At 38.5% G+C, this 16023-nt stretch overlaps 1 protein-coding gene across 1 annotated transcript in view; it reads left to right on the top strand.

Annotated features, from left to right (window-relative positions):
• LOC144380994 (uncharacterized) overlaps positions 1-1312 on the top strand; it is a 30357-nt gene extending 29045 nt beyond the window's left edge. Inside the window, exon 4 of the mRNA XM_078066424.1 lies at positions 978-1312. Within this exon, the coding sequence (XP_077922550.1) occupies positions 978-1168 (191 nt within the window). The 3' untranslated portion in view covers positions 1169-1312. The remainder of the gene's footprint in view (positions 1-977) is intronic.
• Positions 1313-16023: the final 14711 nt, after the last annotated feature.

Here is a 16023-nt window from a genome sequence, read left to right as displayed (position 1 = left end):
AAGCTTTGGAGAAAGGCAATGACTAAAACGTAAACTTTCTTCAAAGAGAATGTAAAGCATAATTTACTAAACTTGCTTTGAGGAAATCCAACACAAAATTCTAAATTGAAGACACAAATTAGAAATGAATTAGAAGCAGTAGTGTAGTATAGCATGAAGTGCAGTGGGCAGAGTTCCATGAGGGCTGGGTTCTTTGCATGGGTATTCTTTACTTTCTCACTTTCTCCTGCTGACTCTGGGAGTTCAGCCTTCTTGGAGTTCATCCTCTGTGAGATACTTAAAGGAGCTAGTCATGTCAGTTGGTCTCTTGGATTCTTACGTTTTTACTTTTTGTAATTTGCATAACAGTGATTCTTTGCTTTAAAATACCAATCACTGGATATGGTGCCCAGAGGAGGCAAGGTGAAATTACCAAGAACATAGAGCAACAGCCATTTGGTAGAATGTATCTAAAGGCACTTTGAAAGACAGGGAACACAATCAGAATGATAGCTTTTTTATGGCTATTGTTATTTCTTAAAAGATGACTCAAGCCAAGAATAAGAGGAGATTAGATTTATGTCTCATCATGGAGGGTATACATAACTGGAACATAGATACATGCAGCTTCTCACAAAGTCATTTGAATACTAATAAGAACTAAGGACTGAGAACAAGTTCTTACTACCATCTGCATAAAATGTCTATAAAAACATGCTAGATCCATAATATGGATTAGAAAAATTTTTACTTTAAGGTTTGGAAAATATAACAATATTTGAGATGGGTTGTGAGGGGATTTAGGCACCTGGAGGCTCTGTGTTTGGAGGACACCATTCCAGCCCATTGTCTCTGCCAGAGAGAGTTGTATTGGATGATTCACACACAAGTATCGCCTGGCTTATATTTTACTCTAGTCCAGCCTGGGTGGGTAAAAGGGGGTGTATAACAAAGGAGTAGAATGGCAGTCTTTTTTATGTTGTTTCTTTTTTTTGCAGGTATTAAAGACATTGCTGTTGAAATGAAGAAATGCATACAAGCAGACCTATGCGAAGAGATGATAACTTATATGGGTTTTCCAATTGCTAACGAGAGTAAAAATTGCAGAGCAGCCATCAGAAATGGGGCCAGAGTCAGACCCCCCACTCCTGTCTTCTTTGTTCTCTTCTTGGAGAAGATGCTTCATTGAGCTCCTGCAAGAGCCCAGCCATCTCCATTTATGAATTAAGTGTGGTGTTGTGTGGGGTGGGTTTTTTTTTTTTTTTTTGGTTTATGTTTTCTTTCATGTTTATTAATTTGATAGGTATATAAAGTCCATTTCTTTACTCATTCAGCAAGGTTTACTTACTGTGTGTGCAGTCTCATACAAAGTGGGTGAGGATGAGAGTCCATCAGTGTTGGCTCCCTGCCTTTGAGAAGATCCCAGGGCATTTAGAGAATGAGGACATGCATAGGTGAAATGCTTCAAAAGCAATACAAGAAGCAAGAATAAGAGTGATGCCTCAGCTCAAGTAACCCAGAGAGATTGTTTTAGATGCAAGGTAGAAGTGGAAGAGTATGGATTCTACTAGGGAAATCTTAAGATTTTAGATGAATTTTGAGGAGGTCTGTAGTATTTGGCAGCAGAGATAATGTGCATTGGAGCATGGGGTGGGGGGAGTTGGCAGATGCTGAAGTGCATCAGCTGAGGTTAACAGTAGGGGGCGTTGCAGGGGCGAGAAAGATATCAGTAAATATATGGTTCTGGCTGGAAGCCTCTTTCTGTGAGTGACAGAAGGTGCCACAAATGGGAGAACACAGTGAACTCATTGAACTAAGCACAGTCTTGCTCCCACCATGCTGGGAAGCTGTTCCTCTCAGTCCACTGAAGACATGGTGTGAAGGATGATTTCTCTCTGTGGTTCTCACCCATGACTGCTCATTACAATCACTTACTGGCTTTATTTTTTTATTAAAGTTTTTATTTTTATACCACTAAGTTAACATACAATGTTACATTAGCTTCAGGTGTGCAATATAATGATTCAACACTTCCATACATCACCCTGTGCACTGCTTAATCCCCATCACTTATTTCACCCATCCCCACCCCTCTCCCCTCTGGTAACCATCAGTTTGTTCTCTATAGTTAAGAGTCTGTTTCTTTCTCTCTCTCTCATTTTTTTCCATTTGCTTGGTTTGTTTCTTAAATTTCACACGTGAGTGAAATCATATATTTGTCTTTCTCTGACTGACTTATTTCACTTACCTTTATACTCTCTACCTCCATCCATGTCATTACAAATGGCAAGATTTCATTCTTTTTTATGGCTGAGTAATATTCCATTGTCTATGTATATACCACCTCTTCTTTACCCATTCATCAATCAGCGGACCCTTGGGCAGCTTCCATATCTTAGCTATTGTAAATAAGGCTGCTATAAATATAAGGTGTATGTATCCCTTTGAATTAGTATTCTTATATTCTTTTGGGTAAGTACCCAGTAGTATGATTACTGAATCATAGGTTGGTTCTATTTTGAACTTCACAGGGAACCTCCATATTGTTTTCCAGTTTGCATTCCCATCAACAGTGTAAGAGGGTTACCCTTTCTCCATATTCTGTTATTTCTTGTGCTGTTGATTTTAGCCATTCTGACAGGTATGAGGTGATATCTCATTAGTTTTGCTTTGCATTTTCTTGATGGTAAGTGATGATGAGCATCTTTTCTTGTGTCTGTTGGCCATCTGGGTTTCTTCTTTGGAGAAATGTCTATTCATGTCTCCTGCCAATTTTTTAATTGGATTTTATGTTCTATTCTTTGGTTTGGTTTGGTTTTATGTTTATTTTATGTTGAGTGTTATAAGTTCTTTTTTTTTTAAAAAAGATGTTTGTAATTTATGTGACAGAGAACACAAGCAGAGGTAGTAGCAGGCCAAGGGAGAGGGAGAAGCAGAGCAGGGAGCCTGACGCAGGGTTTGATCCCAGGACCCTGGGATCATGACCTGGGCTGAAGGCAGACGCTTAACTGACTGAGCCACCCAGGCTCCCCAAGTGTTAAAAGTTCTTTATATATTTTGGATACTAGACCTTTTATCAGATATATGATTTGCAAATATCTTCTCCCATTCCAAAGGTTGCCTTTTAGTTTTCTTTGTTGTTTCCTTTGCTGTGCACAAACTTTTTATTTTGATGTAGTCCCAACGGTTCATTTTCGCTTTTTTCCCCTTGCCTAAAGAGACATATCTAGAAAGAAGCTGCTATGACCAATGTCAAAGAAGTTACTGCCTGTATTCTCCTCTAGGATTTTCATGATTTCAGGTCTTTAATCCATTTTGAATTTGTTTTTTTGTATGCTGTAAGAAAGTGGTCTTTGCATGTTGCTGTCCAGTTTTCCCAATAACATTGGTTGAAGAGACTGTCTTTTTCCCACTAGATATTCTTGCTTTGTCAAAGATTAATTGATTTTATAATTGTAGGTTCATTTCTGAGTTTTCTGTTCTTTTCCACTGATCTATGTGTCTATTTTTATGCCAGTACCATGCTGTTTTGATTACGACATCTTTGAAATATAGCTTGAACTCCAGAATTGTTATGCTTCCAGCTTTGCTTTGCTTTTTGAAGGTTGCTTTGGCTATTCAAGGTCTTTTGTCGTTCCATACAAATTTTAAGATTGTTTGTTCTAGCTCTGTGAAAAATGCTGTTAGTATGTTTTATAGGGATTGCATTAAATGTAAGATTGCTTTGGGTAGTATGGACATTTTAACAATATTTGTTCTTCCATTCCATGAGCATGGAATGTCTTTCCATTTCTTTGTGTTATCTTAAATGTCTTTTATCAGTGGTTTATAGTTTTCAAAATACAGGTTTTTCAGCCCTTTTTTAATTAGGTTTATTCCTAGGTATCTTATTTTGAGTGCAATTTTAAATGGGATTGCTTTCTTAATTTCTTTTTCTGCTGATTAATTATTGATGTATAGAAGTGCAACTGGTTCCTGTATGCCAATTTTGTATACTGCAACTTCACGGAATTCCTTCATAAGTTCTAGCAGTTTTTTTGGTGGAGTCTTTTGGGTTTTCTACATAGAGTATCATGTCATCTGAAAAGAGTGAAAGTTTTACTTCTTCCTTGCCAATTTGCATGCCTTTTATTTCTTTTTGTACTCTGGTTGCTGAGGCTGGGCATTTCAGTACTATATTAAATATAGTTAAACGGTGAGAGTGGACATCCCAATCTTGTTCCTGACCTAATGGGAAAAGCTCTCAGTTTTTCCCCATTAAGCGTGATGTTAGCTGTAGCTTTTTCACAGATGACCTTTATAATGTTGAAGTAAGTTCCCTCTAAACCTATTTTGTTGAGGGTTTTTCTCATGAATGGATGTACTTTGTCAAATGCTTTTTCTACATCTATTGAAATGATCATATGGTTCTTATTCTTTCTCTAATTGATAAAATGTACCACATTGGTTGATTTGCAAATATTGAACCACCTTTGCAACATACAAATACATCCCACTTGATTATGGTGGATTATTTTTTTCTTAATGTATTGTTAGATTTGGTTTGCTCGTAATTTGTTGAGAATTTTTCATCTGTGTTCATCAGGGATATTATCCTGTAGTTCTCTTTTTTAGTGGTGTCTTTATCTGATTTTGGTATCAGGGTTATGCTGCCCTCATAGAATGAATTGGAAAGTTTTCTTTCCTTTTCTACTTTTTGGAATAGTTTAAGAATAGGTATTGACTCTTTAAATGTTTGGTAGAATGTTTGGTAGAATTCCCCTGGGAAGCCATCTGGTCCTGGACTTTTCTTTGTTGGGAGTTTTTTGATTACTGACTCAATTTCTTTGCTGGTTATCAGTCTGTTCAAGTTTTCAATTTCCTTTTGTCCAGTTTTGGTAGTTTATATGTTTGGAGGAATTTATCCATTTCTTCCAGGTTGCCCAATTTGTTGGCATATAGTTTTTCATAATATTCCCTTGTGATTTTTTCCTGTTTCTGTGGTGTTGGTTGTTATTTCTCCTCTCTCATTTGTGATTTTACTTATTTCGGTCCTTTCTCTTTTCTTGTTGGTAAGTCTGGTTAGGGGTTTATCAATTTTATTAATTTTTTCAAAGAACCAGCTCCTGGTTTCACTGAGCTGTTCTATTATTTTTTGTTTTTACATCCTTTATTGCTGCTCTAATCTTTATTATTTCCTTTCTTCTGCTGGTTTTAGGGTTTTGTTGTTGTTGTTCTTTTTCTAACTCCTTTAGGTGTAAGTTTAGGTTGTTGATTTGAGATTTTTCTTGCTGTCTGGGGTAGGTCTGTACTGCTATAAACTTCCCTCTTGGAACCAGTTTTCCTGCAACCCAGAGTTTTTGGACTGCTGTGTTTTCATTTTCATTTGTTTTTATGTACACTTTTATTTCTTCTTTGATTTCCTGGTTGACCCATTAATTGTTTGGTAGCATATTGTTTAACCTCCATGTATTTGTGGTCTTTCCAGATTTTTTCTTGTGTATGACTTTTAGTTTCATAGAGTTGTGGTCAGAAAATATGCATGATATGATTTTGATCTTGAATTTGTTGAGGTTTGTTCTGTGTGCTGATATGTGATCTATTCTGGAGGATGTTCCGTAAGCACTTGAAAAGAATGTGTATTTTGTGGTTTTAGGATGGAATGTTCTGAATATATCTGTTAAGTCCATCTGCTCCAGTATGTCATTCAAAGCCATTGTTCCCTTGTTGATTTTCTGCTTAATCTGTCCATTGCTGTGAGTGGGATGTTGAAGTCCCCTACTATTATTGTATTATTATTCATGAATTTTTTTATGGTTTTTTATTAATTGATTTATATATTTGGGTGTTCCCAAGTTGGGCACATATTTACAATTGTTAGATCTTCTTGATGGATAGACCCCTTAATTATGATATAGTGTAGTGCCCTTCTTCATTCTTGTTACAGTCTTTGGTTTAAAATCTAGTTTGTCTGATATAAGTATGGCTACTTGGGCTTTTGACGTCCGTTAGCATGATAGATGGTTCTCCTTCCCCTTGCTTTCAATCTGCAGGTATCTTTAGGTCTGAAATGAGTCTCTTGTAGGCAGCGTATGGATGTTTTGTTTTGTTTTGTTTTTAATTCATTCTGATACCCTGTGTCTTTTGATTGGAGCATTTAGTCCATTTACATTCTGAGTGATTATTGATAGACAGAAATTTAGTTCCATTGTGTTACCTGTAAAGTTGGTGTTTCTGGTGATGTTCTCTGCTCCTTTGTAGTATTTGTTGCTTTCTTTCCCACTGAAAGACATCCCCTTAATATTTCTTGCAAGGCTGGTTTAGTGGCCATGAACTCCTTTAGTTTTTTTTTTTTTGTCTGGGAAGTTCCTTATCTCTCCTTCTATTCTAAATGACAGCTTTGCTGGATAAAGTGTTCCTGGCTGCATATTCTTCCCATTCAGCATGTTGAACATATCCTGCCACTTTCTTCTGTCCTGCTATGTTTCTGTGGATAGATCTGCTGTGAAACTTAACCTATCTTCCCTTGTCAGTTAAAGACTTTATTTTTTTCCCTGCTGCTTTCAGTATTCTTTCTTTCTTTGTGTATTTTGTGAATTTGACTATGATATGCCTTGGCAGTGGTTGGCTTTTGTTGAATTTAATGGGAGTTCTCTGTGTTTCTTGGATATTGATGCCTGTATCCTTCCCTAGATTACCTAAGTTTTCAGCTATAATTTGCTCAAATAAACCTTCTGACCCTTTTTCTCTCTCTTCATCCTCTGGAACTCCTATGATATGAATGTTATTCCATTTTAATAAGTCACTGAGTTCCCTAAGTCTACCTTCATGACCCATTACCTTTGTTTCCCTCTTCTTTTCAGCTTCATTATTTTCCATAATTTTAGCTTCTTTATCACTGATTCATTCCTCTGCTTTGTCCATCCAGGTCTGCATTTCAGTCATAGCATTTTTAATTTCAGCCTGACTAGATTTTAGTTCTTTTATCTGTGCAGTAAGGGATTCTCTAGTGTCTTCTATGCTTTTTTCAAGCCCAGCTAGTTCTGTTACAATTGCTGTTTTAAATTCTGATTTGGACATCTTACTCATTAAATTTTTGGCCATCATTTCTTCCTGTTCTTTTTCTTTTGGGGTGAATTCCTCCATTTTGTCATTGTTGAGGGGAAAAAAAATAAAACAAAATAAAAATTTTAAAATTTAAAAAATAAGATAAAATATAATAAAATACATAAAGGAAGCTAGATCCTAGGTGCATTTTGGCTTTCTTGTTACAAGAAGCTTGATGGAAAAAAGGTAGAAAGAAAGAAAAGGAAGAGCTGACACTGATCCTCTGGGGGAGGGTCTCCCTGTGCTGTGGCCAGTGCCAGCTTATCCCTGAAGACAGTGGCAGGACTGTGCAGCAGTTCACCGTTTATGGTAAATCACAACACACAGCCTGCACCAGGGATTGCTGCCCTCAGCCAGCAGCTTTGTTCCTATACTGGTGAGCTGGGCAGCTGCATGAGCCCGCGGGGTCTTTTGCCCACAGAGAGGCCGTACCACTTCTACCAAATGCACTCCAAGCAGGGAAACTACTTACCATGTGACCCTGGAGAACCTCAGACTGCCCAGTGCTAGGGCTCTACCCTGGTCTTCCACCAGCGCACCACTCAGTTCCCCAGGTTCAAATCTGGCAATGCTCAGACCTCTGAAACTTCAGACTCTGCACTCAAATGTATATAGAAACCTGCCGGGATTGTAAACCTCACCTTTTTCCCCATCAGTGGTTTTGGGGAATCATTTTCTTGTGCAGTCCCCTGCACAAGTTTTCACTTTTTTTTCCCCCCGTGATTTCTCGCTCTCTCTGGCTACTCCCTCCCCTGGACAATACCCATGACTCTCTCTCCCACAAATCTACTCTGCAGTTCCTACCTTTTACATGTCATTTTTCCAGATTGTAGACATCCACCTATGTTCTTTAAGGCTTCTGATCAATTTCTTGGGAGTTCAGAATGATTTGGTATTTCTCTACCTGTGTTTAAGGGAGGAGAAAAGCTTAGGGTCAACCTACTCCTCTACCATCTTATCTCTTCAAGTTTCATAACTTCTTTTTTTATTTTATTTATTTTTTCTTGCTTGCAAAGATTATTTATTTTATTATTATGTTAATCACCATACATTACATCATTAGTTTTTGATAGTGTTCGATGATTGTTTGCGTATAACACCCACTGCTCCATACAGAACGTGCCCTCTTTAATACCCATCACCAGGCTGACCCATCCCCCCACCCCCTCCCCTCTAGAACCCTCAGTTTCTTTTTCAGAGTCCATAGTCTCTCTTGGTTCATCGCCCCCTCCGATTCCCCCCTTCCTTCTTCCCCTCCTGCTATCTTCATTTTTGTTTGTTTTTTTTAACATATAATGTATTATTTGTTTCAGAGGTACAGGTCTCTGATTCACCAGTTTTACACAATTCACAGCGCTCACCATAGTACATACCCTCCCCAATGTCTATCACCCAGGCACCTCAACCCTCCAACCCCCCACCACTACAGCAACCCTCAGTTTGTTTCCTGAGATTAAGAATTCCTCATATCAGTGAGGTCATATGATACATGTCTTTCTCTGATTGACTCAGCATAATACCCTCCAGTTCCATCCACATCGTTGCAAATGCCAAGATTTCATTCCTTTTGATGGCTGCATAACATTCCATTGTATATATATACCACATTTTCTTTATCCATTATCTGTCGATAGACATCTTGGCTCTTTCCACAGTTTGGCTATTGTGGACATTGCTGCTATAAACATCGAGGTGCACATACCCATTTGGATCCCTACATTTGTATCTTTGGGGTAAATACCCAGCAGTGCAATTGCTGGGTCATAGGGTAGCTCTATTTTCAACTTTTTGAGGAACCTCCATACTGTTTTCCAGAGTGGCTGCACCAGCTTGTATTCCCACCAACAGTGTAGGAGGGTCCCCCTTTCTCCGCATCCCCGCCAACATCTGTCGTTTCCTGACTTGTTAATTTTAGCCATTCTGACTGGTGTGAGGTGATAGCTCATGGAGGTTTTGATTTGGATTTCCCTGATGCTGAGTGATGTGGAGCAGTTTTTCATGTGTCTGTTGGCCATTTGGATGTCTTTGTTGGAAAAATGTCTGTTCATGTCTTCTGCCCATTTCTTGATTGGATCATTTGTTCTTTGGGTGTTGAGTTTAAGAAGTTCTTTATATATTTTGGATACTAGCCACTTATGTGATATGTCATTTGCAAATATCTTCTCCCATTCTGTCGGTTGTCTTTTGGTTTTGTTGACTGTTTCTTTTGCTGTGCAAAAGCTTTTTATCTTGATGAAGTCCCAATAGTTCATTTTTGCCCTTGCTTCCCTTGCCTTTGGTGATGTTTCTAAGAAGTTGCTGCGACTGGGGTCGAAGAGGTTGCTCCCTGTGTTCTCCTTTAGAATTTTGATGGACTCCTGTCTCACACTGGGGTCTTTCAACCATTTTGTGTCTGTTTTTCTGTGTGGTGTGAGGAAATGGTCCAGTTTCATTCTTCTGCATGTGGCTATCCAATTTTCCCAACACCATTTGTTGAAGACACTGTCTTTTTTTCCATTGGACATTCTTTCCTGCTTTGTCGAAGATGAGTTGACCATAGACTTGAGGGTCAATTTCTGGGCTCTCTATTCTGTTGCATTGATCTATGTGTCTATCTTGATGATTACAGCTTTGTAATAGAGCTTGAAGTCCGGAATTGTGATGCCACCAGCTTTGCTTTTCTTTTTCAACATTCCTCTGGCTATTTTGGGGTCTTTTCTGGTTCCATACAAATTTTAGGATTATTTGTTCCATTTATTTGAAAAAAGTGGATGGTATTTTGATGGGGATTGCACTGAATGTGTAGATTGCTCTAGGTAGCATTGACATCTTCACAATATTTGTTCTTCCAATCCATGAGCATGGAACATTTTTCCATTTCTTTGTGTCTTCCTCAATTTCTTTCATGAGTATTTTAGAGTTTTCTTAGTACAGATCCTTTGCTGCTTTGGTTAGATTTATTCCTAGGTATGTTATGGTGTTGGGTGCAATTGTAAATGGGATCGAACCCTTAATTTCTCTTTTTTCTGTCTTGTTTTTGGTGTATAGGAATGCCACTGATTTCTGTGCATTGATTTTATATCCTGCCACTTGACTGAATTCCTGTATGAGTTCTAACATTTTGGGGTGGAGTCTTCAGGGTTTTCCACATAAAGTATCATATCATCTGCAAAGAGTGAGAGTTTGATTTCTTCTTTGCTGATTCGGATGCCTTTTATTTCTTTTTGTTGTCTGATTGTTGTGGCTAGGACTTCTAATACTATGTTGAATAGCAGTGGTGATAGTGGACATCCCTGTCGTGTTCCTGACCTTAGGGGGAAAGCTCTCAGTGTTTCCCCATTGAGAATGATATTTGCTGTGGGTTTTTCATAGATGGCTTTTATGATATTGAGGTATGTACCCTCTATGCCTATACTCTGAATAGCTTAGATCAAGAAAGGATGCTGTACTTTGTCAAAGGCTTTTTCTGCATCTACTGAGAGGATCATATGGTTCTTGTTCTTTCTTTTATTAATGTATTATATCACATGGATTGATTTGCGGATGTTGAACCAACCTTGCAGCCCAGGGATAAATCCCACTTGGTTGTGGTGAATAATCCTTTTGGCTGTTGCATCCTATTGGCTAGTATTTTGGTGAGAATTTTTGCATCCATGTTCATCAAGGATATTGGTCTGTAATTCTCCTTTTTGATGGGGTCTTTGTCTGGTTTTGGGATCAAGGTAATGGTGGCCTCATAAAACGAGTTTGGAAGTTTTCCTTCCATTTCTATTTTTTGGAACAGTTTCAGAAGAATAGGTATTAATTCTTCTTTAAATGTTTGGTAGAATTCCCTGGGAAGCCATCTGGCCCTGGGCTTTTGTTTTTTGGGAGATTTTTGATGACTGCTTCAATTTCCTTAGTGGTTATAGGTCTGTTCAGGTTTTCTATTTCTTCCTGGTTCAGTTTTGGTAGTTGATACATCTCTAAGAATGCATCCATTTCTTCCAGGTTATCTAATTTGCTGGCACAGAGTGGCTCATAATATGTTCTTAGAATTGTTTGTATTTCTTTGGTGTTGGTTGTGATCTCTTCTCTTTCATTCATGATTTTATTTATTTGGGTTATTTCTCTCTTCTTTTTGATAAGTCTGGCCAAGGGTTTATCAGTCTTATTAATTCTTTCAAAGAACCAGCTCCTAGTTTTGTTGATCTGTTCTCCTGTTCTTTTGGTTTCTATTTCATTGATTTCTGCTCTGATCTTTATTATTTCTCTTCTTCTGCTGGGTTTAGGTTTTATTTGCTGTTCATTCTCCAGCTCCTTTAGGTGTAGGGTGAGGTTGTGTATTTGAGACCTTTCTTGTTTCTTGAGAAAGGCTTGTATTGCTATATACTTTCCTCTTAATTCTGTCTTTGCTGTATCCCAAAGATTTTGAACAGTCGTGTTTTCATTTTCATTTGTTTTCATGAATGTTTTTAATTCTTCATTAATTCCCTGGTTGACCCATTCATTCTTTAGTAGGATGCTCTTTAGCCTCCATGTACTTGAGTTCTTTCCAACTTTTCTCTGGTGATTGAGTTCTAATTTCAAAGCATTGTGGTCTGAAAATAGGCAGGGAATGATCCCAGTCTTTTGGTACTGGTTGAGACGTGATTTGTGACCTAGGATGTGATATATTCTGGAGACTGTTCCATGGGCACTAGAGAAGAATGTGTATTCTGTTGCTTTGGGATGGAATGTTCTGAATAGATCTGTGAAGTCCATTTGGTCCAGTGTGTCATTTAAAGTCTTTATTTCCTTGTTGATCTTTTGTTTAGATGATCTGTCCATTTCAGTGAGAGGGGGTGTTAAAGTTCCCCACTATTGTTGTCGATGTGTTTCTTTGCTTTTGTTATTAATTGGCTTATATAAGTGGCTGCTCCCATGTTAGGGGCATAGATCTTGTTGGATAGACCCTTTAAGTAGGATATAGTGTCCTTCCTCATCTCTTATTACAGTCTTTGGTTTAAAATCTAATTTGTCTGATATAAGGATTGCCACCCCAGCTTTCTTTTGGTGTCCATTAGCATGGTAAATGGTTTTCCATGCCCTCACTTTCAATCTGGAGTTGTCTTTAGGTCTAAAATGAGTCTCTTGCAGACAGCATATCAATGGGTCTTGTTTTTTTTTATCCATCTGATAGCCTGTGTCTTTTACACTTGATCTTAGCCAAAAGGCCGAGAAGCGATTAGCCTGTGTCTTTTGATTGGGGCATTTAGCCCATTTACATTCAGGGTAACTATTGAAAGATAGGAATTTAGTGTCATTGTATTGCCTGTAAGGTGACTGTTACTCTATATTGTCTCTGTTCCTTTCTGGTCTATGTTGCTTCTAGGCTCTCTCTCTGCTTAGAGGACACCTTTCAATATTTCTTTAGGGTTGGTTTCGTGTTTGCAAATTCCTTTAGTTTTGGTTTGTCCTGGAAGCTTTTTATCTCTCCTTCTATTTTCAATGACAGCCTAGCTGGATATAGTAATTTTGGCTGCATATTTTTTCTCATTTAGTGCTCTGAATATATCACGCCAGTCCTTTCTGGCCTGCCAGGTCTCTGTGGATAGGTCTGTTGCCAATCTAATGTTTCTACCATTGTAGGTTACAGATCTCTTCTCCCAAGCTGCTTTCAGGATTTTCTCTTTGTCTCTGAGACTTGTAAGTTTTACTATTAGATGTCAGGTTGTTGACCTATTTTTATTGATTTTGAGGGGAGTTCTCTGTGCCTCCTGGATTTTGGTGTCTGTTTCCTTCCCCAAATTAGGGAAGTTCTCTGCTATAATTTCCTCCAATATACCTTCTGCCCCTCTCTCTCTTTCTTCTTCTCCTGGGATCCTAGTTATTCTAATGTTGTTTTGTCTTGTGGTATCACTTATCTCTCGAATTCTGCCCTCGTAATACAGTAGTAGTTTATCTCTCTTTTTCTCAGCTTATTTTTCATCATTTGGTCTTCTATATCACTAATTGTCTCTTCTGTCTCATTTTTCCTAGCAGTTAGATCCTCCATTTTTTATTGCACCTCATTAATAGCCTTTTTGTTTTCGACTTTGTTAGATTTTAGTTCTTTTATTTCTCCAGAAAGGGTTTCTCTAATAACTTGCATGCTTTTTTCAAGCCCAGTTAGTATCTTTAAAATCATTCTGAACTCTAGTTCCGACATCTTACTAATGTCCGTATTGATTAGGTCCCTCTCAGTTGGTACTGTCTCTTGTTCTTTTTTTTGAGGTTATTTTTTCCATCTTGTCATTTTGTCCAGAAGAGAATAGATGAATGAGAGAACAAATGCTAACAGGGTAACAACATCCCCAGAAAATATACTCTAAACAAATCGGAAAAGACCTGAAACTGGGGGGAAAGAAAAGGGGAAGAAAGAAAAAAGAAAAGAAAAAGAAAAAGATAAAAACAAACAAAAACAAACAAACAAAAAAAAACAGAATATGATCAAATATGATCAAGCTAGTGCATAAATCAGTGCCATACACTAGATTTTGGGCATATTTTGGTCTGTTAGAACAAAGTGCCTCCCAAAATTTTAAAGAAAGAAAAACTTATATATGTACAAAAATAAGGGTTAATAACGATGAAGGGATGGACTATGACTGTAAAGATGAAAATTATAAAAGATTTTATAAAAGGAATTGATGATAAGTGGGTTGAAAAAAGAAAAAAGAGGATTTAAAAAAAAAAAGGAGAGAATGTGATCAGGCAGGAGATTAGAACAAAGCCATACACTAGAGATTTAGGGTATATTTTGATCTGTTAGAAGAAAGTGTGTCCCAAAATTTTAAAGAGAGAACAACTTAAATATATATATACCAAAAATAAGGTTAACTACAATGAAGGGATAGAATATGACTCTAAAAATGAAAAATAAAAAAGATTTTTTTAAAAAAAAAAGGACTGATAAGATGTTGGTTGAAAAGGGAAAAAGAAAAGTTAAAAAAAATTAACTTTGAAAGACTAAAGAGTCATGGGAAAAAAGCCATGAATTCTATGTGCAGTATTCCCCTAGCGCTGGAGTTCGGCCGTCTCATTGAGTGGTAAACTTCTTCTTGGTTGGCTGTTTTTGCTGATCTTCTGGGGGACGGGCCTGTTGCTGTGGTTCCCAAGTGTCTTTGCCGGAGGCAGAATTGCCCCGCCGTTGCTGGTCCAGGCTAAGTAATCTGCTCGGGTTTGCTCTCAGGAGCTTTGGTTCCCTGCAAGCTTTCCGTACAGCTTTGGAGGCCAAGAGTGAAAATGGTGGCCTCCCAATTTCCACCTGGAGGAGCTGAGAACTCGGGGCCCCACTCCTTAGTGCGCCCCCAGAGAAAAGCAGTCAATCACTCCTGTCTCCCCGGGCTCCTGCTGCACTCCGTGCTCACCCGGCCTGTGACCGAGCATTTCTCTCTCTGGCACATGACCCTATGTGGAGTCTCCAAACCCAGCAGATCCCTGCAGTGTGCTCCCACGCTGCTCCTCCAGGGGGAAGAAGGGGCATCTCCCCGGATCTGCCGCTTGTTGGGTCCCTGCTGGAAGAGCAGTGGTCCAACTGTGCCACGGATCATGGTTTGTGGCAACCCCAAGCTGAGAGCCCACTCCTCGGCTCCGTCTCTGCAGCTGGCTTCCCCACTCTGATACCTGGGAGCTCTGCTGCACTTAGGCACCCCCGGTCTTTCTGTGACCCCGAGGTTCCTGAGACCACACTGTCCCAGCGAGGGTTCCACTCCCCGCTTAGCCACTGGAGCGACGTCCCTCAGCGGAGCAGACTTCTAAAAGTTCTGATTTTGCGTTCCGCTGCTCTATCACTTGGCAGAAGCGGCCTACGGAGGCCCCCTCCCCCGCAGTCTATCTTCCTCGGATTCACTTCTCCACATGTCCTACCTTCCAGAAAGTGGTCGCTTTTCTGTTCAGAGTTGTTGCTATTCTTTTCTTGGATCTCCTGTTGAGTTTGTAGGTGTTCAATATGGTTTGATCCCTATCTAGCTGAATTCCTGGGACCAGAGGAAATCCAGGTCTCCTACTCCTCCGCCATCTTGCCTCATAACTTTGTTATATATTTTGGTTACTAACCCTTTACCAGATATGTCATGCAAATATCTTCTCCCATTCTGTAGTTGCTTTTTCGTTTTGTTGATTGATTCCTTCACTGTGCAGAAGCTTTTTATTTTAATGAAGTTCCAATAGTTTACTTTTGCTTTTGTTTCCCTTGCATCAGGAGACTTCTCTATAAAGAAGTTGCTATGGGCAATGTCAAAGAGGTTGCTGCCTTTGTTCTCCTCTAGGATTTTAATGGTTTCCTGCCTCACATTTAGGTTTTTCAATCCATTTTGTGTTTATTTTTGTGTATGGTATAAGAAAGTGGTCTGGTTTCATTCTTTTGCATGTTGCTGTCCAATTTTCCCAGCACTATTTGTTGGGGGAAAGATGTCTTTTTCCCATTGAATATTCTTTCCTGCTTTGTCAAAGAGTAATTGACCATTTAGTTTTGCATTTATTTGTGAGTTTTCTATTCTGTTCCATTGATCTATGTGTCTATTTGTGTACCAGCACCAATCTGTTTTGATCACTACAGCTTTGTAATATACCTTGAAGTCTGGAATTGTGATGCTTCTAGCTTTACTTTTCTTTTTCAAGATTGCTTTAGCTGTTGAGGCTCTTTTCTGTTTCCACACAAATTTTAGGATTGTTTATTCTAGTTCTGTGAAAAATGCTGGTGGTATTAGATAGGGCTTGCTTTAAATGTGTACATTGCTTTAGGTAGTATAGACATTTAAAAAATATTTGTTCTTCCAACTCCTAAGCTGGAATGTCTTTCCATTTGTTTGTGTCATCTTCAACTTCTTTCAACAGTGTTTATAGTTTTCAGAGTACAGGTCTTTTACCTCTTTGGTTAGTTTTATTCCTAGGTATTTTATTGCTTTTGGTGTAATTATAAATGGGATTGAATCTTTAATTTCTTTTTCTGCTGCTACATTATTGATGTATAGAAAT

The sequence above is a fragment of the Halichoerus grypus genome, chromosome 2 (assembly GCF_964656455.1).
Source record: "Halichoerus grypus chromosome 2, mHalGry1.hap1.1, whole genome shotgun sequence".
In the NCBI taxonomy this organism is placed as follows: Eukaryota; Metazoa; Chordata; class Mammalia; order Carnivora; family Phocidae; genus Halichoerus; species Halichoerus grypus.
The sequence above is the reverse complement of the archived record's forward strand: the minus strand, read 5'-3'. Positions and strand labels throughout refer to the sequence as shown.